Genomic DNA, 25,153 nt, shown 5'->3' with positions numbered 1-25,153 from the left:
TAGCTGAGACACAGTACACCTCTGCCAGTTCAGTACCGCCCTTGGGTCATTAGCCGACTTCTGACCTAGCAACACTTCTCACTGCAGAAACCTTTTCTTTTCTGCTGCAGGATTTCTATCTGAGACTGCCAACAAAAAAATAAAACACAACTAGAACAGAAACATCCCTGAAATAATGACACAGTGGGAGCATCAATCATAATACAGATGACTGCCTGCCTTACAGGGCTCTATGTCACCAGTGTATTTCACTTAAGTATCAGCATACACACCTCTCTATTCATGTTTAGTAAGTCAGTCCAGTTTGTAGAGTAACTCTGGAGGAGGCTGAGGAGAAGCCCCACCATATAACAGCCTGTGGGGAGGTGGGAGGCCCACGGGCAGTTCTGTTTATGAGTGTGGGGTCCAATTTCCCCCCTGGAGCGTGGCAGCAACTGTGCCATCTTAGAATCATAGAATGGTTTGGGTTGGAAGGGACCTCCAAGACCATTTCATTCCAAGCCCCCTGCCACGGGCAGGGACACCTTCCACCAGACCAGGTTGCTCAAAGCCCCATCCAGCCTGGCCTTGAGCATTGCCAGGGATGGGGCAGCCACAGCTTCTCTGGGCAGCCTGTGCCAGTGTCTCACCACCCGCACAGGAAAGAATTTCTTCCTGATGTCTAATCTACATTTACCCTCTTTCAGTTTTAAGCTATTCCCACTTGTCCTATCCCTACGTGCCCTTGTAAAAAGTCCCTCTCCACCTTTCTTGTAGGCCCCCTTGAGGTACTGGAAGGCTGCTACAAGGTCTCCCTGTAGGCTTTGCTTCTCCAGGCTAAACAACCCCAATACTCTCAGCTTTTTCTCACAGGAGAGGTGCTCCAGCCCTCTGATCATCTCCATGTCTCTCCTCTGGACTTGCTCCAACAAGTCCATGTCCTTATGTTGGGGGCCCTAGAGCTGAATACAGTACTCCAGATGGGGTCTCATGAAAGCTGAGTAGAGGGGGAGAATCACCTCCCTCAATCTGCTGGTCATACTTCTTTTGATGCAGCCCAGGACATGGTTGGCTTTCTGGGCTGCAAGCACATATTGATGGGTCATGTCGAGCTTCCAGCCCACCAACACCTCTAAGTCCTTCTCCTCAGGGATGCTTTCAATCCATTCTCCGCCCAGCCTGTATTTTGCTTGAGATTGCCAAGACCCAGGTGCAGGACATTGCACTTGCCCTTGTTGGACTTCATGAGAAATGGTGCTCTAAAGCCTTACTGCAATGGAAAAACACATCCCAGACATGGGAAATCTTTATGAGAAAAGTAAAATTGATACCGATGTATTCCCACAATTTTGCTTTAGATCAATTAGCATTCTCCAGTGAAAAAAATGCTTTATTGAGAAATTCTGGACCAGCACTACTCAGTTCTTCATTTGTAAAGTCACCATCCATTTGTGTGCCAGTTTTAAAATGAGCATTTGTTCATGGAGGGTGCATGTGCCAGTGGAGAAAGAAGCAAAGTTCACGTAAGTACTGCCAAAACACCCTCGTTTATGTTTCTTGGAGACTCAGGACAATGTATTTTGTCTGCAAGTAGAAGAAAAACCTGAGGTGAAAGTTCCCTGTAATGAATAGCACAACGGAAGTAACGATTGCAACTGAAGTAGGAAGATGGACAAAACCAGTGTGGAAAGTGAATGGCTGATGGGAACACAGTTATAAACCTCAAAAGGGATAAAAATCAACCACATAAGTTGATTTACATTGAAGAAGAGGAGGGAGAAAAAATAAGATCTAAGGAGAGAAGTTCAGGCTTGAAAAATACACTCCAATTTAAGAGAATACATTGATACTGTGGCTCTGCTGTCTGTCAGCTGTGGATTTTTTCGCTAGTGCAGCACCCAAAACTATCTTCCACTGTATTGCAATAATAAAAGCCAGCAGGATTTAAAAATAAAGTAAAATGATCTCATTAGCATCAAAGTATCAATCACATAACCAAAGAGAACTGGGTAGAGTCAAAGCCCCTAATCTCATTTTCATACAAGCACTCAGCAGCACCCAGCTCAGTGCAAAGAAGAGTTCATGCTAAAGGTCACCATGGTCACATCCAAATGACAAATCACATTTCTAAGAATTAACTGGTGCTATAACTACAAGTATTCAGGATTTCCTCTCTGAATTTTATGTCCCTCCATTATGCCAGAAAACCAAAGCTACCATAAGCATCATCCATTTATATGCACAGTCCAGCTTTTCCTTGACATTATTTGAAAGAAAAAATCGTTTTGTCAAAGGGGTTCCCTCTGCCTACAACCCATAAGGAGAAAAAAGTCTAGATGAAGAAGGAGGAATTCCTGGATCTTTGGATTTTTACTGATAAACTGATGAAAAGTTCATGCTAAAAATCACCCTCTGCCTGTCCCGCTTCTGCCCTCAGCCTCTGCAACTAAGAGATCTCATGTTGTGTGTGTCCAGGGAAAGAGGGCTGCATGCTGGAAAATAACAAATTTTACTGTGCAAGTGTGCAGGGAAAGAAGATGAATGCCCTGTTCAGGGTTTGCATCACTATATACATGGAGATGGCTCCTGAGCTCCAATGCATCGGGGCTGCCTAGGGATGGAAGGGCTGCCAGGCTGAGGGAGCAACATGTTGCCTTTGAGAGAGGCCCTTAAAAAGTTTTACTGGTCTTCTAGGGCTTGACTAGTGCCTTCTCTTCCCTTGGCTTCATAAAGATTTCTAGAGCGTATCTGAGTTCTGACCCAAAATATATGATGTTATTCTTGCGGTGTAATAACCATCAGTGGTGTCAGACATATAGAGGCAAATCTGCTCTTTGTTAGAGAGCTACATGTCAGAATGAGTTTGTAAAACATGCTACAAAAGGATGAAATGCTGCTTACAATGCAAAGCCCACTGAAATCTACATATTGCTGCAATATTTATTATCAGCCAGAGCATATTATCTCAGATTAATAAATTACTCATAGTCTATATAATGGTAAGGCATAGCAACTGCCATAAAGCAGCACTGTCAAATGAAGAAATTTCAGCAAAGTACCCTGCTTGAATTAATGACTTCGTTTATCTGTAACTTTACATTATTGATTGGGTTTGCTGAAGTGAAGGACGACTAGGAAGTCATTCCAAAAGAACTACTGAGAAGTCTGGAAGCTCAGCCAATATAACGCTAGCAGCAAGAAGGCAATTTCCCTGAGAAAAAATAGTCATACTTGGTTATTTTACAAATATGCAGGCAAATGACATTCTGTTGGCGTAAATAAAAACTAATGCCAAACATGTGGCTCTTAATGTCTGATTGTCACAATTTTTACTGCTAAGAATTCTTTTCTTGTAAGGCTAGAGTGGACCTGACACAAAGCAACAACACGGGCTGCTTGGAGTTTTAGAGGACACGAAAAGCAAAGCTTTCATGTAGGCATTCCAAACTGCCCTGTGAACCACAGAAGGTAATTTCTAAGACAAGAAGCTTAAAAATGGCTTTATTAAAATAACAGTTCCTCCCCAAACACTGACTTGTTGATTTCCTTCAGCTTGTGTTTAAAACCTCGGCTTTGCTAACCCCACCTGGCAGATACATAACCAAAGGAAGATGCTGGAGCATTCAGTATTGTCCTGTCACTCCCACGTTCTGGCATGCCGAGTCCCCCAGTCAGGTGCCGTGGATTGCCGTACCCTTACCTCACATCAGAGATCTGCAGTGCTGACACGTGTGTCCCAGGCAGCTGTCTACACCACCTGCAGTCTATGGAGAGGAATGGGTGCTCATGGACTTGAGTCTGCCTCTATCCCTAAATTAGACAGCTAGAATAGGTCAAAAGAATTACCACCTGGACATGCCAACTGCTATCTAGCCCATATACAGGGAGGCGAGATAACTAGCTCAGATGCAGATATCTACGTTGTAGATGTCTAACTAGGCAAGACAAATCCTGAACCCCACAGACAGCACACAGAGAAAGTCAGAGGCTTCACCAAGGCAACTCCCCATAGCCCCCACAGCCCTACACGTAGTGTGAGGGGCTGCACAGGACCGACCCAAAGCAAATACCCCACACAGGGTATTTGAAATCCCTTTCTGTTCTTGGAGACTAGGTAGCAAGAGGCAAATACATACACACACACACACACACACATATATATACACACACACACACTTATAATCCTTATGCAGGATCACTTCAAACATGTCCGAAAACCAACCAGGAAAAGGTCAACTGTTGTCTTGCACCTGCCACCAGCATCTACAAACTGGGCTCAGTATTTTGTTTAACAAAGGCAAAACTGCACAACGGCAATCCAGTACGGAAGGAAAGGATGTTGCCATCCCTTTGGAGGTGCCATGCTGTACTTCCCAGCCAGCATATGCAAGAAGTTATTTTTTGTTGTTAACTGTATAACTATTCACAAGAAAGAGCTTACAAGCTCACTTAAGAAAGAACACATTCTGTGGGACAGTTTTCTAGACTCTGAGGTCCAGCCTACCTCACTTAGGCACTTAGCTTAGACCTACGCTTTACTGCTGAAGCAGTCTTTCTATGCATGCCCCTATGCTCCCCAGTTATTCACCAGAACAGTAGGTGCCTTTCCACATCTTCAGAGGAAAATTTCTGTCTGCTAAGTTTAGATGCTGAAATTGAGCACACAGGATCTCCCTTTGGAAGGCTTCAAAGGCACTTTCTTCTCTGCAACAAGGGTACGTAGAATTTGAGCTTTTATTTTCAGTGGACTGCTTTGCTAAACATCCAATATTAAGGCACGTTAGATGCCTAAATTCAGAATAGAGCATGCCTGTATGGTACTTTATTATAGAACAAGAAAGAAATGGGCTGAGTGAAGATAGTATAATGTGCCAATGTCTCTTTTCAGATCAGCAGCTGTACGTGTGGTGTCTGCGACTGAGAATGAAGTAAATAAGACAAACTGCAGATCACAGTCAAATCAGATTTTCCTAATGGGGCTTTTGAAATAAACTAACAGATTACTGTTTAAATAAAACCTTTAACAAGGATGAGTTGATGTTATATTATTAAATTTCTTAATTTAATTCTTAAGCTCCAGAGCCAGCCAAGTAATATTAAACATATTTACCTTCACAAGCTGTGGAATGCATTGTGGAAAAGCTATAAAAGCTTTTCATGGTTTGATCAATTCTTTAAGTGTTCAAGCAGTATCAATCACAGAGAACAGTATCTGCCTGCCAGTCATATATTTAGAAGTATTTGCTAATACCCCATGCTTCCTCTTTTCATTTATTAGACAGAGCCATTTAGTACAAAAACATGACAGCTTGTTTTATTTTTCTGGGTTATTAAGTGTCCCATAAACTGAGAAAAAAATACTTAGCATTTCAGGACCTGGTGTTGTAACTAGCAGTCTATCAAGCAACAGTGCTACTGGTGAAGAAACCTTCCCTTCCTTTATCACCACCGGAACTGGAGCACACCAAATACAGTGACAGCCAACGCCTTGCTTGCTCATACAAACCTCCCTCTCTGCTTAAGGGAATTGAAATTTGAGGATGACAGTTGCTGTGCTTGACTAGATGAATTAGCAGGTGTCTGGTGAAAATGCAAAATAAAAATAAAAAAGAGTTCCTCCTCAAACACAGCTTAGAAACATCAATGCTTTTGGCCAGGAAAACAAAGCAAAACGTAAGTACTTTTAGATACCGTGTTAAGACGTTTAAAATGCATCAACAATAAACTATACAACAACGTCTAATGGCCTTTATTACATCCCTTCTTATTCAATAATACCCAGAATGCCCATGTTTTGAACCTCTCAGATAAAGTAATGTGTTTTGCGGGTCTAGCACAGGCTTCAGTGCCTGGAGGCTCTAGTTCTATTTCCAGCTCTGCTTCAGACCTACAGGGTGACCTTTACGCATAACCTCATTTTCCTCACCTATAAAATGGGGATATTAATACTTATTTACCTCACAGTTGGTTCCCTTCCAGCTGCTACAGTGACTGAGCAAGCTCATGCATCTACAGAATTGCTAATGTTCATGATAAACTTTCTTTTTTTTCAAACAAGCAGACAGACATTAAAATAAGAACTTATTTGTCCATCCAGTGAGTGAAAGCACCCAGGAAAATAACAGCAATGGAAAAACTGTTTAAAGCCCCTCACTACTTTCAATGACACTGTCCTTCAGGAGAAATGTAGGTAGTTCCTATTTATCAGCAACTAAAATGAACCTGTTGATGCTGCTTTCAGTCAAGAAAAAAATTCAAGTTTTTTGAGTGAAATTCTAACCTGGTCTCCCTTTGGAGAAGATATAAAAACACTGCAAGTTTTGCAAGTAAATAAAGGGGAAGAAACAACTTCAATTTGAAACTTTAACTAATAATGAGGGCGGAGAGAGGGACAGGAAAAGAGAATCAGAGAGAGACAAGAGATACAGCCATCTCTTCCTAAAGGGAACAAAGCTACACAGAAGAGATGCTGGCAAGTGTGCCAGCCCGCAGCTGGGGGGACACCCCTGCAGTATTGCCGAGGGCCAGTGCCTCCATCGGCCCGGGGATGCCTCGGCAACACTCATCTTGCTCTGGGAATGTGATACTTACTCTTGTACTGCTCTGGCTATGGAGAGCGCTGTAGATCCAGTTTCATTAACGCTATCTAAGGTCACATTTGGCAGGTCGTCATCATCACTGTCACTTTTAATTTGTCTGGGAGATAGGCCTCGGGGGTCCATTTGTGCTGGAAAGAGACATATAATGGATTAATATGAGCGTGCTGAAATTAATCTCGTCCCAGAACAACATCAGGGTGCACAACACATCTGCTTGCTCGGGTCGGATGGCACCGCTTGTGCTGAGCGTCCCAAATCAGGTGATGCACTGGCAAAGTCACCTAGCAGTGCTACAGCCAGGCGACGGCTCTTCCAGTAGCACACGCGCCTGTGAACACACACAGGCAACACCAATGCATTCAGCACACCTGAAACAAGACTGCACATGTAACACACAGCAAAAACTCAGTTCACCCTCGAGTTACTTACTCTGCCTGCCTTCAGAAAGTGAAGAGAAAGGGCTACATCTGCTTCATACAACACTGCACACTAGAGAGTAAATTTTACAGCAAAATGTCAGGAGCAATCTTTGATTCCAAATGTTCATCATAAGATACCAGGCTAGGACCCATGTCATTCCAGTCAACTATAACTTAGGCATCTCAAAAAACCCCAGGTGTCCTATTTCTGACTCAATTCAACACTCGTGTCAACCTGTGAAGGAGCCTTCCCTCCATGGTACACATAGCAAAGCTGCACGTAACCTGGCACAGGCAGCTAACTTTCAGCTGATAAACTGATGGCTGATGTTGGGTAGGCTTAGATTTTTCTTGAAAAGTCATATAGTCTCAGGTCTTATGAACATTTGAAGACGAGGAATTGCAGCATTATTTTGCCCATCCATAGCTTACGGCATCCATCCTGTACGGCAATAGTGCAGGTGCCCGGGCGCCGGCAGGGCACCTGTGAGAGGTTCCAGCTGGTTTAAGAAAGGGAAAAAAAATTGCCACACAGGCAGAGTGAGGAAGAAAGTGTGTGAAGCAGCCCTGCAGACACCGAGGTGAGAGGAGAAGGTGGGGAGGAGATGCTCTGTGGTGGAGCCCCGGGAGCGCCCAAGGCACAGCAGGCTCTCCTGATGGAGCTACGGCTGGCGGGACCCAGGCTGGGTGGGAGCAGCTTGCGGGGGGGGGGGGGGGGGGGAAAGAGGGCAGAGAGGAGATGTAGGGACTGACCCCAGCCCCCACTCCACAGCTCCACAGCCCCCTGGCTGCTCCAGGACAGGGAGGGAGACAGGCTGGAAATGAAGGGGTGACACTGAGCCTGGGAAAAGGGGGCTGAGGGGTGGTGGTTCTCACCATCCTAATCTATGTTTAATTAGCAATAAATTAAATTAATTTTCCCCATGTTGAGTCCATTTTGCCTGTGATGGTAACCGATCTCTCTGTTCTCATCTCATCTCATGAGCTCTTCCACCTCATTTTCTCCCCCGGTTCTGTTGAGGAGGGGGAGTGTGAGAGTGGCTGGGTGGGCACCTGGCAGCCAGCCAAGGTCGGCCCACCAGAGTTACATTTTGTGCCAGAGAGACAGGAAAGGAGAGCAGCGAGTGGGCTACCTGCCGTCCGTCCCTCTTATCCAGGCTGCTGCCTTCCAAAGGGAAGAAAAAACACAACCCACATACAGGCAGGGGTAGGAAACCAAAGGATGGGCATGGGGCGGGGGGGGAACTATGGGGCACAACTGTGGCCTGAGATATTCCCGAGAGGAATTAGGGGTTGCCTGTGTCTGGGGACAGACAGAGAGACAAACTTCAGAGGTGATGTAGAGAAACAGACATTCCTCCTTACTCATGAAATACCACACAGGATTAGTAAGTGCTGAGAGACACCAAAAGCAGCTGGAGTAGAGAGCAACACTGGAGAGATGCCTGAGGCTGCAAGGGAGGTGTGGTAAGGGGAAAGACAAGCAAAGAGATTTGTTTAATAATGTGTTTATTTTACTTGGTCAGGTGAAACAGGGGAATCCAAGATTATTCATTTAAAGAGGTAACTGTTGCAGTTTGTTAGCTTGTGCTCTCTTGTACTGCAGTGTCAGGGACAGGACACTCTCTGGGTCTTACAACATGCTTTTCAACAAAGGCAGCTGTCATTCCTACCGAGCTCCGGCTAACCACATCCCTGGACACAGGTATCACAGGCTCCCTTCAGAGTTCATGAACAGATCAGCGGGCCTACAGCTAGAGAGCAGCTCCAAAAGTCACAGTTATATCTTTTGCCACGTTTCTTATGTTACCATGTTCACTGACTCTAGAAAAGGGACTGAGTTACGCTGAAAAATGGGAGGGTTGTAGATACTTTGGGAGCTGTGCAGCTGTAAGAGTAGCACTGATGGATAGCTCAGCTCTTGAAAAGAAATCATTCTCCAAACGAGCGGTGACTCGAGGGAAAGTTGATCTTAAATTTTAATTTATGTCTTAGCTGTGAACCACCTCTGAGTAAAAGAACAGTGAGTGATTATAACTACCCTTCAGCTTCATTTTTTTTTATGTTAATGAACTTCATAAAGAAAGTACTATTAAAAAATGTTCAGTAAGCTGATGCAACCACCCCTTCTGGAAGCACAGTGCATTTACAGATGCACAATGCAACTTTTACTAGCTTTTACTAGTGCAGTTTAGGTGCCTCACTAATACCAGCTACACGCAGACTGCTTATTATTTCGTCATGTATGATAAAACACCTTTTGCTTATCAAAGTAAAAACTGTTGACAACAAACAATGACCTGCATGAGACAAATGTACAGCAACTTTGAAAGCGTCCAAAATTTTTAATTGTTTTAGGTAGTATGGGTACCTTTTCTGACTGTGCTTCTTAAAATCATGACCTACACATGATGGTATTCCATGTGTACCTGAGCATTAAGGATAATCTAGTATTCGATTTAAGAACAATTGAGCCATCTAGTCAGCTGATTTAGCCCCAGAAAACTATTTGGAAAGAAGTGCACTTCTGCTCTGTTCTCTGTGTTCTTTCTTACAAGCAACTTTACGTATGAGATTATTATTACTTATTTCATTATTTCTTCAGTTCTTCTTAAAGTGAATCTCGTTACTAGTAGTTGTATGTTTGTATCTGCCCAATATTTAAATGCTGCTATACACGTTGCTTTTGTGAAAGCTAAAGTTTGCAAATAAATTTAAAATCGTTAGCAAAAAGCTATGTATGCGATAGTTTGCATTAACGATGGCTTAATCTGACTTGCACTACAGCAAGTTTTAAGTAGCTAGCTGAGAAACTTAATGTTTAAACCTAAGCCTAACTTGAAATCACAAAAGTTGTTACATAATTTAGTCTGTAATACAGTTATTACGCACCAATTCTGATCACTTAAGTGTGAACACACCTACATAAAAGGAGACAGCACAAATGCCTATGAAAAACCTTACACATTTTTGTTCCTTATAAGACATAATGTTGTTTCATTATTACTGCAGATTGACAGCTCTGAAGATTGAGACTCCTGTGGTACTCAGTGGTGGTTTTAATTTACCAGAGGAATGCGCGAGGATGAAAACTCTCAATTACCTTCTTTTTGTTTCCGCTCTGCAAGGGAAATCCTACTCTGCCTACTAACACAGCCACGAAGCTGCTAGCGGGGTTGTGCTTTTGCAACTAGGGATAATGTGGCCCACTGCACACAGTTTGCCCCACCAGATGCCAATGTTTGAGCACTTCATGAGGTGCCGTGAGCCGTGAGCATGGTGAGAACATAAGGCCAGGAATGGAAACATACCAGTGGGCAAATTCAAAGGCAGGCTATCCAAGGACATTTTTTGTTATACCTTTGCAGTGAACCTAACTAAAGACAATAACTGAATTAGAGAATGGCTTAGGGATTATTCCCTTAATTTTTAATGTCGGCCCACATATACACCCTTTTTTGTCTCCCTCTCCATTTGTGACCTCTTTTCAGCTTTCAGACTTGGGTGGCCAAGGCACTGGAGAGCCAAGGTGACTAACCAGGAGGCTGAAGTTCACCACTGCCAGCTGGTGTGAACTGCCCCATTTTCTCATCAGCATGTCTGCTGCTGCTGTGGTGAAGAACAGCCTTTAAAGCTATTCTCCTCTCTGAAATAAGCCATGTGAATAACCAACTGGCCAAAAGCCTAACAGATATCTCCTCCTCACACTCACTACAGTGTGCAAACTGCAGTACCAGGAGTTTTATACATTCAGGGTTCATGACTCCCACTTACGTCAACAGCTTTGACTTTCTCTTGGACATCTATGAACAACTGTAGAACTGATGGCACCAAGGTTTATAAATAACAGCCCTAGTTCATAAACACTGAATTAAGAGTAATTGCTGGCCTAATGAACATCAAACCAGAAAGAATGAAGAGATGCAGGCAAGAGATAATTTAGTAAGTAAGATTAAAAAGGTGGAGGACAAGTGAGTAATGGAATGCAATCGGCAAGCAAGGTGGAGGAGAGCCAACAGAACATGCCAGTGCATTTTAACTTCCCTTTGTGCTGTACCTTGCTCTGATGATCAAGGTTTTCCTTGAACTTAGGACCACAGGTCTGGAAGGTACACACCTGGGTCACTAAATTGAGTCCTCCCTATCACAGGCACACACATTTCATTAACAAAGCTCAGGCCCTAAAAATGAGCTGGTTTTCTTGCCCTTGCTACTTCTCTTGAAAGGCAAGATTTGTCCAACAGAGCTATCCAGTGGTTTCGTGAAGTATGAATGAGGCTAAGGCAAGGCAAGCAAAAAGAAACAAGTCAGAGACTGCTTTCGTCGGACAAAGGTGTCATTGAAAAAGTGCACAGGAGCTACAGAAGCAAGCTGTTAGCGCTGCATGCTGAAAAGACTGGTGAGCCAGGGAAGTTGTTTAAGAATGTCTGCAAGTGCTGAAGGCTGCAAGCAGCCACGCCACTTTCCATCCTTGTGAGCCTCAAGAAACAATGATCCTTTTTGCTGAAGAAGGTTCACGGAGTCGCTCTTGATGCATGTGCATACATGCAATCGCTTCTCAATAGCCCCTTTGCCAAACTGTACCAAAAAGGAGTTTCCCTTTGGGCTTTATAAGTGAATTCACTCTGCACTTGTTTTAAGGTAAGATGTGCAAATGGGTCTCACGTAAGGCACACACCAGCCTGTAAATACTCCAGAACTTGGTCTACCATCATTAATATTTTATCTGCCAGCTGTCAGTTGCCAGTAGGAAAAAATCTGATATGGATCAGATATAAGCTTGCTTCCATTTCTATTGAACTAAAAAAATGGTTTTGGCTTTAAAATTTATGCTGGCTGTGGGAGCCAAACAATAGCTGATCCTGTTTCTCAGGACAAAAGTGCCCCTTCTGCAATGCTGGAACAGATTTAAACTTGTACAGCAGCTTTCTAATGAGCACCGACTGAATTTGTACCTTCTGGCACATGACCGTGTCAGTTTTGCTATGATCCAGGACTAAGCAAGCCATAGAAGCAAAATCTTCAGGAAGAATCCAGCCTGCTGGCTGCTAAGGACAGACAAACCCCTCAGAACAAGATGCAGCCTCCACCTTCCCAGGGGAATATCCTGAGCACAGGACCACAACATCAGGGTATTTTTCTCCTTCTCCACTCTCTAAACTGCTGCTCCAGTCCACATTGGAGCATCTCCTGGGAAGGGGGGACTGCAGATTTAAATCTCTCCAGGCTGGCGAGAGCCCAGCACACCTCCTCTCACTTCTCACACATGTGCTGGTATTAATTATTAGGCTGTTGGGTAAATGCTATCCCCGTCTGTCAGAGGCTCCACCCAAATATGTCCTAATCACTCCACTTCTTTGCAGCAATTATTTAGGGATATGCAACTCATGCTCCAACCTGGTCAGGTAAGGCAAGGGCCATCACAAATCCTGCGGTTGGATGCCTGTAGGTAGGCTGAATCTGGGCCCTTCTCAGTGTGGAAAGGGCCATACACTAACATACTGCTATCACCGCTGGCAGTTTTCAGTTACTGCAACCTGATTTATTTTCTCCAGTCAGATTTCCTGTGAGTGAAAGAGATGAAAACTCATCCACGCAGTAGGCTCACGAAGACCCATTGGAAGTAATTTCACATCTACACGCTACCTTTGATTTAAAGGCAAATATGAGCCCCTTGGGTTAAAGATGAATTAAATATTTAAGAGCAGCAGAAAACTAAGTAACCGTCAAGAGTTTTGCCTCTCTTTATAGCTGAGCCATGTAGTATTAACTGTTGCTGAAATGACTCATTATGAGATGATGCTTGCTGGTGTGAAAGCAGAGAGAAAAAAATTCAGCATCCTGAAATACTGAAACCTCTGGCTCAGTTTATCTTAAAATTTCGGTTTTCTGCATTAAATTAATTTCTCTGCTAATAACTTTGTAAACATACATACATGTAAGCCTGCCGATACACCACATCCTAATAAAAGACTGAATCATGCGTAGCTGCTCTCTAACAATAATTAAAAATTTATTGCTGCTTTTTTAAAGCATTTCCAAATTCAGAATTGTTTCACATATTAAACTCCCCACCCCGCCTTCTCTGAAGGATGCCTAATATTCAACCTGTTATTCAAAATGATTGCTCATGATGGGATTTCCAAGTGGCCCTGACATCTACCCACAAGCAGGGTTACACAGGTCTGCAGCGGGGAGAGTAATCCCAAGACCTGTGCTAGGTGAGATGTCAGCCTGGATGACAGGGAGGCCCCTCTGGCCTTGCTAGTTCTGATTCACACCCAGGTGACGTGTTTCTTCTTGCAAACATAGCCACAGGGTTGTTTTTTGTTTTTTTTAATTGCAATGGAAGCTTAAATTACGCAGAAATATGAGGTACCTCAAATAAACCAGAAAGAGTCATGTTTGCTGTTGCCAAGTGTCCTTCTTACAAATTCCTCTCCAGTTGCCTCCAGTGCATGCTGGCATACAGCAGGTAAAAGACTGCTGTAAGCAACAGTTGCTTTGCATTTCCCTCCATTAGGAATGGAAAACCAAACACTATCCCACACACCAAAATTAACATTTACAAGAATCTCAGTACTGCTGTTACACACGTGTGTGTCCATGTGTCTGCACAGCATGAAGGACAGAAGTAACAAAGTGACATCTTCTGCCAAACTCCTAGAAGGATGGTATTGGAAAATATGGTTAAGAAAATTATATGGCGCTCATGCCTTAGCACAACATGCTATTAATCTGCCAGCATCAGAAACACTCTGAAAGAATTAGTGTGAAACTATTAATAATCTGCCACTCACGATAACCCCGTGACCCAACAGCACCTAACAGTATGTTTCCATCAGTCCCCATCATCTCTGAGTCCTGGACCTCAGGAGCTGGGTGACACCAGGACGGGAGAGAAGAGCTTCTCACCTCCTGTCTTCAAGGAACCTGCACTGTGTATAGAACCACCCCAACATTCCCATAACAGCCAGCACAGGGAAATGGGTGCCTTCAGGGGTGATGAGCCCACCTGCCTCCATGGACTGCATGGGGAATTCAGCAGGGTGAGCCCTCATCCCTCCTCTTGTTGGGCACTGGGGCACCAGCTCTGGCAGAGGGAAGTGGCTCAGCGCGCCCCCAAGCTGCTGTGGACCTGGTCCTTGCTGGGAAGGGGAGGAAAGTAGCCTTTGCCATGTGAGTCATGCCTTGGTTTTCTGGGAAAGGAGCAGAAGTGTCTTGGGGATCTCAGTAAGTGCCTGAAGATGGAACAACAGCAACAGCACTGCGTGGCCTTGCTTGCTCCTGCTCCTTCTCCACCTGCCACCATCCACTTAAAGCCAAAGAGGTGCCTCAGCAGCAATGCTGAAGAAAATTACCTTTGGGGGCCTCAGGGCCCTAGTGGGCAAATTTGGAAGAGAAGTAATTAACAGGAGGACAGATAAATCCTCATTAAAACAAATAATCTGCCAACAGTCATGAATACTGTAGTGTCTAATCCATAACTTCAGTCTCTACAACTGGCATACAGCAGTGTGGTACCTGAAATACTGCAAAAAGAAAACTGCTGACCAGCAGTGACTTCTTTTGCTCTTTCTTAAACTGCCACCACTTCAAATACCTCTGATAAAAAAAAAAAAAATGCACCTGGGTGGATCAAGCACCAAGCAGAGGGACCGACTCATCTCCATCCTTCCCCTGGTTACTCTTGGAAAACAGGTTTTACAACCGCGGAACCTCAGCCTCACACCGTAGCCTGATGCCTGAAACAACCGAACATTCTCCTTCTTGGCAGTTTCTTTTAGAGAACAGGAGCCCAGAGTGGATTTTCCCAGCAGGAGAACGTCAAAGGAGAATGTCACAGTCACCACTGCATGTTAAAGGTGGAAGAAATACTTCCAGACACAGATGTACAGGAGCTATTTGAAATTACGCCCTCAGAGACTAAGTGTTATACTCAGGTTTACTTAATGGGTTTTAGGAAACCAAATCCTGGCTTTATGGACTTAACAAATGCATGGGAATGATGGTATTCATGATTCTCTTTCTAAGCTGGTCCATAGTATACAAAGCACATATATGGCATTTTTCTTCCTATCTAAAGTTCATTTTAAGCTTTTTCTGCATTGGAAAATGCTCTAACCACACCTATCAGATTTTCAATCAAAACAGCTTTGGTGTCTGGTAGGGGCAGCAGAATTGGTCAATTTATTTCATAAAACTTTATGTACAAAGCAGCAGTATCCATGAACGTAATGGTCAGAATATAGAGTCTACAGGGGTAATTTTTATTACAATTTATAGCAAGATTACCCATACTCCACAGTTTTCAGATTTTATTGAGATTTTATGGGACTATATGGCTAGAACAGTTAACTGCATCCAGCATAGCTATGGTTCACAAAGAATGGGAATTGTCACTGAATGCACAGTGTAACTAATCTACCAGGGAATATTAATTGCTATGATCCAATCAAAGGCAATATTTAAAATCATTTCACCAGTCAAATAGTTAGCCATAAACCTGTAAAAGAATAGCTGTGTGGAGAAATACAGAGGTGAGAGTGATTGCATGGATGTAATATACAAACATATTTAAGCATCTCTCTCATTGGGTTGTATACATAAACACACATTTTTTTTTTTTTAAGCAAAGGACTTTTCTCTTTCTAAGCTATTTGAATGCCATGAGATCTCACCTACACAAAACCCACACTACTGACACTACTGAGATTTATCTCTCACTGAGCATCCAATATACAAATACCCTAACACCAAAAATAAACAGGGGAAACAGTAAGGACAGAATATATTTAATATTAAATACAATATTGCAAAGCCACTGCAAAACAGTAGCAGATTGCAACTGATGTGCTGCAACAGTGTAGAGATATTTTAGACACTAGAAAGCTTCCAGCAGGTTGGTCTAAGGTACAGTAAAACCCAGGCAAGGATAAAATAAATTAGAAGTTTTATGCCTATGTTTCTGCTGGATCCTAACCTGTGGGATAAAAGCAACTAGATCAAAGCTCAGCCCTGGTGAGAGTACAGAGGTGATGGACCAGAGGCATTCTTGGTGTGGAAGACAAGGAATTTACAGCTTCCAAAAGGTGCAGAGACTCAGGATATGTCGAAATAGACCTCCTCATGCTCTTTACACTGGACTTCACAAATGGAATACACATTTACCTCTTTCCCTTCCTCAAACATGCTCCTAGTTAAAAGCATAGCACAATGCTAAATCCACCGTCGATAAATCTTAGAAGACTATGTGCTTCTATAGTGAAAAAACCCAAGCATATCACCAGTGAGTCACCAGAAACACAACTTTTCTGGAGATTTAAGTAGAAGACTGTTTATGGGTTTCCCCATAGCTAATCTAAGACACTTTATCTTCAAGCAAACTCCTTCTCAATTTCAAATACCACAGCACGTCTTGTAACCTGTATTTTAACTCTCCATTCTGGCAAGAATTACTGTTTACTCTAGTTCTTAAATGTAGGCACCATCTCCAGTAGCACAGGTCCCACCCTGAACGCAAGCCTCTCCTCTGCTTGCTTCTCTTCCTGGCTATCCATTGCCAACCTGCTTCTCCTTTCCAAGAACCACTAATATTTCTTCCAGACAAACCAATCAAACAGGGGGAGAAAGAGTCAGCATTTTGGGGAATAGGAGGGGGGAGGTGGACAGGCTGGAATATATACAGCCACAAAAAATCTTTGTGCGTAACAACAAAAAAACCTTGCAGTTAAAGTAGAAACTCTTTGTTTCAATGCAACTCCAACCCAAAATAATCATCTACTAAAATGCAGAAAGGATAATCACTTCACATGAAATAAAAAAAAGCAACACTAGTGGTTTTAATTAAGAGTCTCTTCCATAATTTATACAAACAGACCATATAAACTGACCTTTGAAATGGTTCTCTACATTTCTAACTTTGTACTACAAATTGAGTTTACTTTTGTGCAGTAAACTTTACAGTGGGCAGAAATAACAGGCTGTACTTTAAAAAAAAAAAAAAAAGCAACCAAGGGCAGTGATATTATCTAGTTTACCTGTTTTTAAGTTCCAAAAAAATCTGTAGCAAAAGGTATTGCATTTACTACTTATTAATGTATCCACGGTGAGGAATATGGCATGTGTAAACTGAAAGATACAATCTGTATTTCTAGTAGACACAGTAACAAAAATAGTCCACACCAACGGCTTTATGGATATTTACATACATGGGAAGCAGATTTAAGTTCAGTGGCAAATTTAAATTCATAGTGTTCTGACTGCTAGATTTTGCAAGTGGTTGTGTCTCCCAAAAACTTTTAAACCTGTAAGAGTGAGAACCCCAAACTCCAGAATTACAGAAGTTGCACAGGTCCTTGGTGCATCATCATCAGTAGGGAGCTTCTTAAAGGCCCTTCAATGGAGTAACGCTTTTGAACTACAGAAAACAATTTTAAAGGCTATTATCTTTGCCAAAACCTGCTACTAGAAGGACACAATTTGCCAGCAGTATTTGTGGATATCTTCTGAAAGCAAAGCAGTGGAAACACTCAGGTTAATGGGAGCAGAGTTTGAGGGGAACCTGTTGCTGCCACAGTGGGCCCTTTCACTCCTGGTTGAGCCTCTCCTTGCTCTCTTTCACCCTCCCCAGATCTCTTTTCTACCCTTTTACTTTTTCCCCCTTCCTCTGCTTCCAGTCCTTTCCCACTTTTCCTCCTGAACATGTTCATACAACCATTGCCATCTTCCCACCTCTTCTTTTCTCCCCACCCCCCTTCCACCTTGCCCCGCTCCCTGCTGCCCAGCCCTTTCCAACCTCCTCCTTGCCTCTTCCCAGACACAATTGTTTTTTTTGCTTTACCCTTTAAGAGGATTTATATTTTATTCAGATCTCCAAACTTGGCTTGGTTTCTGCAAGTGCCTATAAAGACAAAAAAAAAGAACAACAGTCCAAACCAAACTTGAGGCTCACGGCACAAAACACAGCTCTATAATTTATCCCCCCAAAAAAGCTGGAATAAGTTTTTCAACATGGAAAATGCTACATTTTTCTCTATGTTCAGTGTCAGGAAGTGTGGAATAGTTTTTTTTTCTTGAAAGTTTCCTCAAAAAGAAAGAAAAAAGAAATAGCCTGAGGCAGGCATGTGGCATGTAAAATGTCAGCCTAAATGATTAACATACACTCAGACTTTGAGCAGCTGAAGACAGGGTTTTAACAGAAACCATCAGGGAACCTTATCTATAGGTGCTGCTACTTGCTGTGCCTCTAATTACACCTCTTAGCAATCCTCACCACTGCTGAACAGGCAGAAAAAAAGGTGAAAAAAAGAGTTTTTCATGGGATTTTAATACTTTGGAATACTTTGTTGTATAATAATGTCTAGTACTCGTCACTTACTCCATGCAGAAAAAACCTCCAAGGGCTTTTGAAGGCTTCGGATGACAGGACAACAGCGATGACCAAGAAAGGGAGAGAACTTTGTCTCTTTGCCAGGTGGTAGGGGGTGGCAGGGGGTGCAGCCCAGACACGCAGTGCCCACAGGTACTTGTGCCCGGCTCCCATCCCCTCTGTGCCCCAAGAGCCGTAACACATTACCACACTTTGCACATGCGAAATACCGCAAGCATTAGGTTGAGGGGGCAACCCGCACATCTGGGCTGGCAGTGTGGGGGCAGCACACAGAGACCCCCACTTTGGGCATCTCCCTGGAGGGCCTCCTCGCCAGTGCGTGCATCAGGGATGTCAGGAGGGGAAGATCCACAGCTGGCAGGAGTCTGCGTGTCACTCTGGGTGCACGCGCACACGTATGTGAGTGTGGTGGGATTACAGAACAGTGTTAGATATCTGCAGGAATTTAGTAAGGTTTTGTAAATGGCTAGTGTTTTATTACTGATACTGGACATACTGTCCACTGATTACCTTCTAATTATGTGTTGTTAATAAATTCCTAAAAATGCTTCGATCCTGATTTTGATTTACACTAGGTGAACTGAAAGGGTTTTATTCTGCAAAAAGAATCAGTCTGACAGAAGAGTGCTTTTGTAGCATGATACTCCTGGCTCCTGATGTCCCCCTCGGTGTAGCACGTGGAACAGGACCTGACTGGATGCTGCCGGCAGCTCATACATACACAGGCTAATTCTCTGCAAACCCATTTGGTTTTCAATGCTGCAGAAAGGGTTTGATTTAACAGGAAACGTTGCATGTAAAAAATAGGAGAGAGGAGGCAGGATGGACAGCAGAAACAAGCAGCACTTTGGGAGGCAGAAAAGGAGTTCCCAGACTCTCCTGAAGGAAGGTGTGATGGAGAACGCCAGGATGAATGAAGCCATGCAGAAAGATGTGCAGCCACAGAGGAGGAGATGACAGCATGGGTTAGAAAGATTAACAGATGACAAGGAGGGAGAGATGAAGCAGAGCTGCTGAAACTGGCACTCAAAGAACAATCGGCAAGATGGGAAGGACTAGAAAAAATGGAAAAATAAAAAAAGAGGGGGAAACAGAAAAGGAGGTAGTGATTTCTGGTGCTGAAGGGAAGAGGGAATTCAACCATAACAGGAAGAAAGAAGTATTTGCTTAAACTACCTAGAAAAGGATCCACCAGGAGGACAGTTTTGTCCGAGAGAGAGGAAGGTGTAACAGGAAGCGCCAGAGGAAGCAGAAAGCCACCAGAGCAAAATGCCTGGAGGCAGGATTAGCAGGATGGTGGTGGTCTGAGAAGTTGTTGCAATAAAATTTAAAATGAAATGGTTCTAGTCAAACCTGGAAGGAAGAGGAAAACTCAGCATGAGGAAAATAAAATCGGGAATAAGGGGGGAAAAAAAAAACTTTCTCCATATCCTGTTTCTTGCATTTTTCCGCTAAGTACCTATATCTAGAAAAGTAGGAGAGATCTGATCTTAAGTCTGATGTAATTTTCATTAATTTTAGCATTGAAAGTATCCCTGTTCAGGGAAGTGCCTAAGTTTATTCAAGTTGAAAAGGACTTGGATACAGGCTAATGTAAAATATAACTTTAAGTGCTTCCCAACCACACCCCTGGATCATCAACATGGTGACTAATTTAGCACCAAAACAGTAACAGCACAGAGATTATGTGACAAATGCTGCTTATGCTATCTGTGGTTTGACTTTTTTTCAGCATGCATATTTTTTTGTATCTGAAAATGATCAATGTTCATGTAAAAGTTGATAGTTGTGACTCTGGATGATTTCAAACCTGCGTTTTTCCTTCAGCTGGTAGAGGATTAGCAACCAATTCAATTTGACCTTTATTTCTTTTCTTCAGCACAAGAGCTGACCACTGAAGGGAAGTCACTCTGCACACATATGAAAACTATTTAATCACTTAAATTTGTGCAATATCATTGCATATTAATATTTACATTTTTTTACATGAAAGAAAGAAAAACACACTCCAGAAAAAGCTGACAAAAATGACTACCTAGAGTGGATTCTTGCCCATTATTCTTCTATTGTACTTATTCAAAATAACCTGAATATTTATATGAAAAGAATTAGTAATAGCAAAATGGGTACAATTGATGACAAAAAATAAACTAAACAACGCTTAATCCCTTCTTTTTCTTTAGCTGTACATTAATAGGTGCTACAGGGCTGGTTAATGATCTCTGCCAATAACAGCACAAAGGTGATATTGTCAGGGCAGCTCAGGAGGCCTGGAGCTCATGGGCTGAAATCCCTATGGCGCATTAAATTCTGGAATTTTGTTGACAAAACTGGGGTAGCAAAGTTCCAGTTTTACAAGATCAGGAGGTGCTTCCTATAGAGGAGACTATACCAGAGCCAACTAGCACCTTTGAAAAGAAAACAAACGGGAAAAATTCTGGATGAGCTCAAGGTCAGGTGCAGCTCAAAGCTCCAAAATCAAAATCCAGACTAAAACTTAGGGTTTTTTCCCCCCCAGACAACATGGTGAAAAGTTCTGCTTTCATTCATCGTTTCTTGACATAACAGCACAAAGTCCTACAATTACATCACTGTATGAAGTGCAATAAAACTTCCTAAACCATCATTTTGATTCTTAAAACCAAAATCCAGATCAGTTGTGAGCTTGTTTCCTGCACCCAAGCCTGTTGAGAGGGCACAGTCTACACTTAGGGTACTGAGGGAACAGAAGGAGAACCAAAGAGTTGTGGACAACAGGATGCTACTAAATGTCAGAATGACTCATCACTGCAGTCCTGTACAATAATACACAGTCGCAAGTATATCAATAACAGCTGTGAAAATTGAATGAAAAAAGGTCTTTGGCTTGTAGAGACCTGTTCATTATGCAATTAGGTACATAAGAGGTGTTATAAAGATGTATTACTAAATGTCCTGTGCTCTCATATACCCTAAAAGTAAGGTAATCTGTCAGTACCCTCCCTTTCCACCTCAAGCAATACCTCCTTTTCAGGGGAGAATTAGCCATATTTTATTCACTCACATGCAATGAACCTTGAAATGAGTCTGTCTCATTTCTTTCCTCACATTCCCATCTCTGCCACTAATGCCTTTTTTTATAAAGTCATGCTTTTCAGAGTGTCCGGACACATCTGTTTTCTTCTTCCACCTATCATGTCACCATCTCTTAACAAGTTTTCGCTTCCTCAGTAACTGTTATGTTCTCATTTTTTCTTGCTTTCCAGCTCCCCTTTCTATGTTCTTTGGACACCTCTCCAAGAGTGTATCTGTCCTTCTGGCATGTGCTTTCTTCCTCCCTTCACACCTCCATGTGCCTCTCAGGTCCTGTGTCTGCAAAACTCATTCCCAACATACACACTCTTCCCTTCTGCTGTTTAATTTGGAAGAAGAAACCTAATTCAGATTTGCACTGCCACTCCTTGAGCTTAATAAAACCTACCTCTCTGCACGTGCTACCACTTTTTGGTCCTACAGTCTTTCCTCTGCACGTTCCTACAGACTGACGACGACTGCTTTCCCTTTGTGTGGTAACAATCTTTCCGGTATTCCCTCCCTTGCCAAATCTGTATCACCTGGTGAGTTTTCCATGTCCATTTCATCTGTGATGTTTTATATATCACCACTATTCCACTGCCTAACTTCTTCAGCTTCTGGGAAGGATATATTCCTCTCAGGACAAAACTTGCCATGAGTTGTCCAAGCACCTAACACCACTGCTGACATCAACCTTTACAAAAACATTTATTTTTAAGAGCATCTGGAATAAGACTTTTAAAGGTTCTCTCAATAGTGTAAGTTATATGCCTTTTCAGCAAACAGCATAGTAAGTTTGGAAACTAACAGCTTTATAATGTTGTTACATTTTCCTCATACAAAAATAGTTTTAGAGATGCCATAGATGCACAAAACTGGTTCCACCTTACCTTTGACGTGGCTTCTCCCATCCTCCAACAATGGTACGACTATAGTGTTGTTCATATTCCCAGGTGATCTCACAGCTGTATAGACAACAGGTACTGACTGTACCACCACGGGGATACGGTGCACATGACTCATTTTGTTGGACTGTAAGTTCATGGGGCTTGAAGGTGGTACTGGATGGATAATGTGCAAAAATTGCTGGCCTCCAACACCAGATGCAGAAGCTACAAGAGGACCTGGAGTTAATACTGATGGTACAGATGCTGCTGAGGATACTGATGTTATTACTGTGGGTGATGAAGCTGGCCGACTAGAAGATGAAGAAGTAGAAGTAGAAGAAGGGGAGGAGGCTGATGCTGTCATAGAAACCGGTGAAGATGAAGCTGCTGTAGGGGACGACCTGGCTTTGTTTATTGACAAGTCCACTGGTTCAGTCTGCGTTTGGAAATGGTCTGTAGATAATGAATCCTCCACTGGGTCTGCCTTCATGTTGTTTAATAACAAAGGTACAGCTTCCATATCTGGGTAGTTGTGGACGTTTGGAGACTGTTGGAGAAGGACAAAGGGACAGTTACATACGTGGCTAAAGATGACCTGCACATCCAATTGCTAATACACATCACACAACTTGGTCACGGACATCACAGGATTTGTTTCCTTTTCTTATGTCAATTCTTAGTTTTAAAGTACAAACCATGCTAGAAAGCACAGACATGTCCAGTTTGAACAGAACATTAAAAAAAGTTCTACTCTCATTTCTTACAAGGTGGCTGTACAAAATCAACCTGTTGCTTTGCACTATGCAAAGTCACCCGTGACAAAAAATGTTACTATCTCCACAGGTAACCACTGCTTATATTGAGAGGACATTTCTTCCCAACATACAACTTTAAGCTACACCATTCCTCTCTTGTGTCATCCTCAACGGACATGAAGAAAAACTGGTCACCACCATTTTCCAAACAATTTTCTGCACGCTCAAAGACTGTCATTTCCCCCTACTTGTCTACCTTCTTCTAGACTAGGCAGACCTTGCCTTTTTCTTATAACCTTGCCTCTTTCTGTTATAAGTCAGCTTTTAAAGAAAAAGCCTTAGCATTGTTGTTTGCTCTCTACAATGATCTTTGCATTTTTTTCCATACCACTTCTCAGAAGGCAGTGCCGTATGCTAAACACAGACTTTCAACGCTTGACTTTCTGCATTCTGCATGGTTACAGATAGGTTACTTACAGGTCAATAGAGAGCCCCTCATTTCTATGGTTGCCCTGTTACAGCCAGCAAGGGCTACAACAATTCATTATTCAAAATTAGCACATTAGATAGCCTTCCCCGTTGTTATATTTTTAATTTTTTTTTCATGCTAATTAAAAACAATTTTCTGATTTTGCAAAATAACTTCTATGCATTAGACCAACTCTTTCAAAGCTGGTTGGTCTAAATGTATTCTAGACTGGTGCCATCTGCTATTTTTGCAGTTATATTCCTTATTTCCATCATCAAAGAGGGTAATAGAATTTTTGAATAATGCTAGGCCAAAGACAGATCCCTGGAGAAGCTCATTTGATATATCTTTCCTTTTTGACAGTACATCATTAATAACTACTCTTTACAAATGTTTTTTCAAGTAATTTTCAATAGGCAGAGCAAGGAAGGAAATGCCCATCGATAACCTGGTAGTATGACAAAGCATAGCTCTCAGCTCCTCAGCTAAGTACCTCCATGGCACTGCACCGCAGCAGAGCTTCTCTACAGGCATACACATGCTGTTATGTGCTGTAGTACAGAAAACCAATCTCAATAAAAAAATTTGCCAAGCTACTTCAAATCTCACTTGACCCAAAGCAATTATTCCATATACAGATCTAACAAGCAATCTTTTTATGGTACCTAAGCAGCTCTAAATGCATTCTCTCCATCTCTAGATTATAGTCTTTACTAAGTGTGTAAAAACATTAAGTTGGAAATATTTAAGCCACAAATATTTAGTTCTTCTACTCTAAAATAAGCTAACAATCAAGCAAGCTATGAATTCACTTCGGGATTTTTATAATCAACGATGTTAAATATTTTCATGCAGAAACCTCCTGGTTTTGAGTCAGAGCCAAATTTCATCACAGAATGAAGATCTATTACAAAAGGAAAACAGAACGCTAATATTAAAAATTATAATAATAACAGCCTAAGTGGGTATTATCCCTGGCATACTGAAAGATGAGCCGTTCTAGTAGATCCCATCTATTCAGCTGATTCAGGCTGGTTCTTGGATCTGATGCTTTCCCCCATTTGAAAGCAAGAACACGTCTGGAACAGTGAGTGTCTTCTTCTATTCATACACAAATCAACTTAAAAAAAAGCGACCCCAATTCATCCGGCCACTGGACCTTGATGTAAAGACAAACAACAAAAGGAAAAACTCTTATTTATAAAGGCAATGGTAAGTTCTCCTGCTAAAAAAGATGATGGAGTAAAGAACAGTTACTTCTCAAAGCGTTGAGAAGTAACTCAGTTACTTCTCACCAGCTATGAGTGCCAAGGTTACAAAAATCTCTTCCTCAAGAAGGCAAAACTGCCTGTGACTGCCCAGTGATGATTCCTGGTAACTTCCTCTGACACACCTTACCCTGGCTATTGTCAGTAACCCCCACATTAAGCACACCCTATGTGCCATGATAAAGACAAAACCATCAACATACATGACACAAGTAGTTCATTTGTCAAATCCTGACAAGGTCTTATATACGTCATGGGCAAACAGACTGGTTCTGCTGATCTAAACAGATTGGTACTAGAGTAAAGACAAGGTGGAGAGGGACACCCTGCA

At 42.4% G+C, this 25,153-nt stretch overlaps 1 protein-coding gene across 8 annotated transcripts in view; it reads right to left on the bottom strand.

Annotated features, from left to right (window-relative positions):
- The window catches only part of KLF12 (KLF transcription factor 12), a 246,896-nt gene that overhangs the window by 68,225 nt on the left and 153,518 nt on the right, over window positions 1-25,153 (bottom strand). For all 8 annotated transcript variants that reach the window (XM_055803101.1, XM_055803102.1, XM_055803103.1 and 5 more), the window contains 2 exons: window positions 22,334-22,877; window positions 6,571-6,706 (listed from right to left, as the gene is read on the bottom strand). In XM_055803101.1, coding sequence (XP_055659076.1) covers window positions 6,571-6,706; window positions 22,334-22,877 — 680 coding nt within the window. The remainder of the gene's footprint in view (window positions 1-6,570; window positions 6,707-22,333; window positions 22,878-25,153) is intronic.

Source organism: Falco peregrinus, chromosome 4 (assembly GCF_023634155.1).
Source record: "Falco peregrinus isolate bFalPer1 chromosome 4, bFalPer1.pri, whole genome shotgun sequence".
Classification (NCBI taxonomy): domain Eukaryota; kingdom Metazoa; phylum Chordata; class Aves; order Falconiformes; family Falconidae; genus Falco; species Falco peregrinus.
Note: the sequence above shows the minus strand (reverse complement) of the source record. Positions and strands in the feature narration are given on the sequence as shown.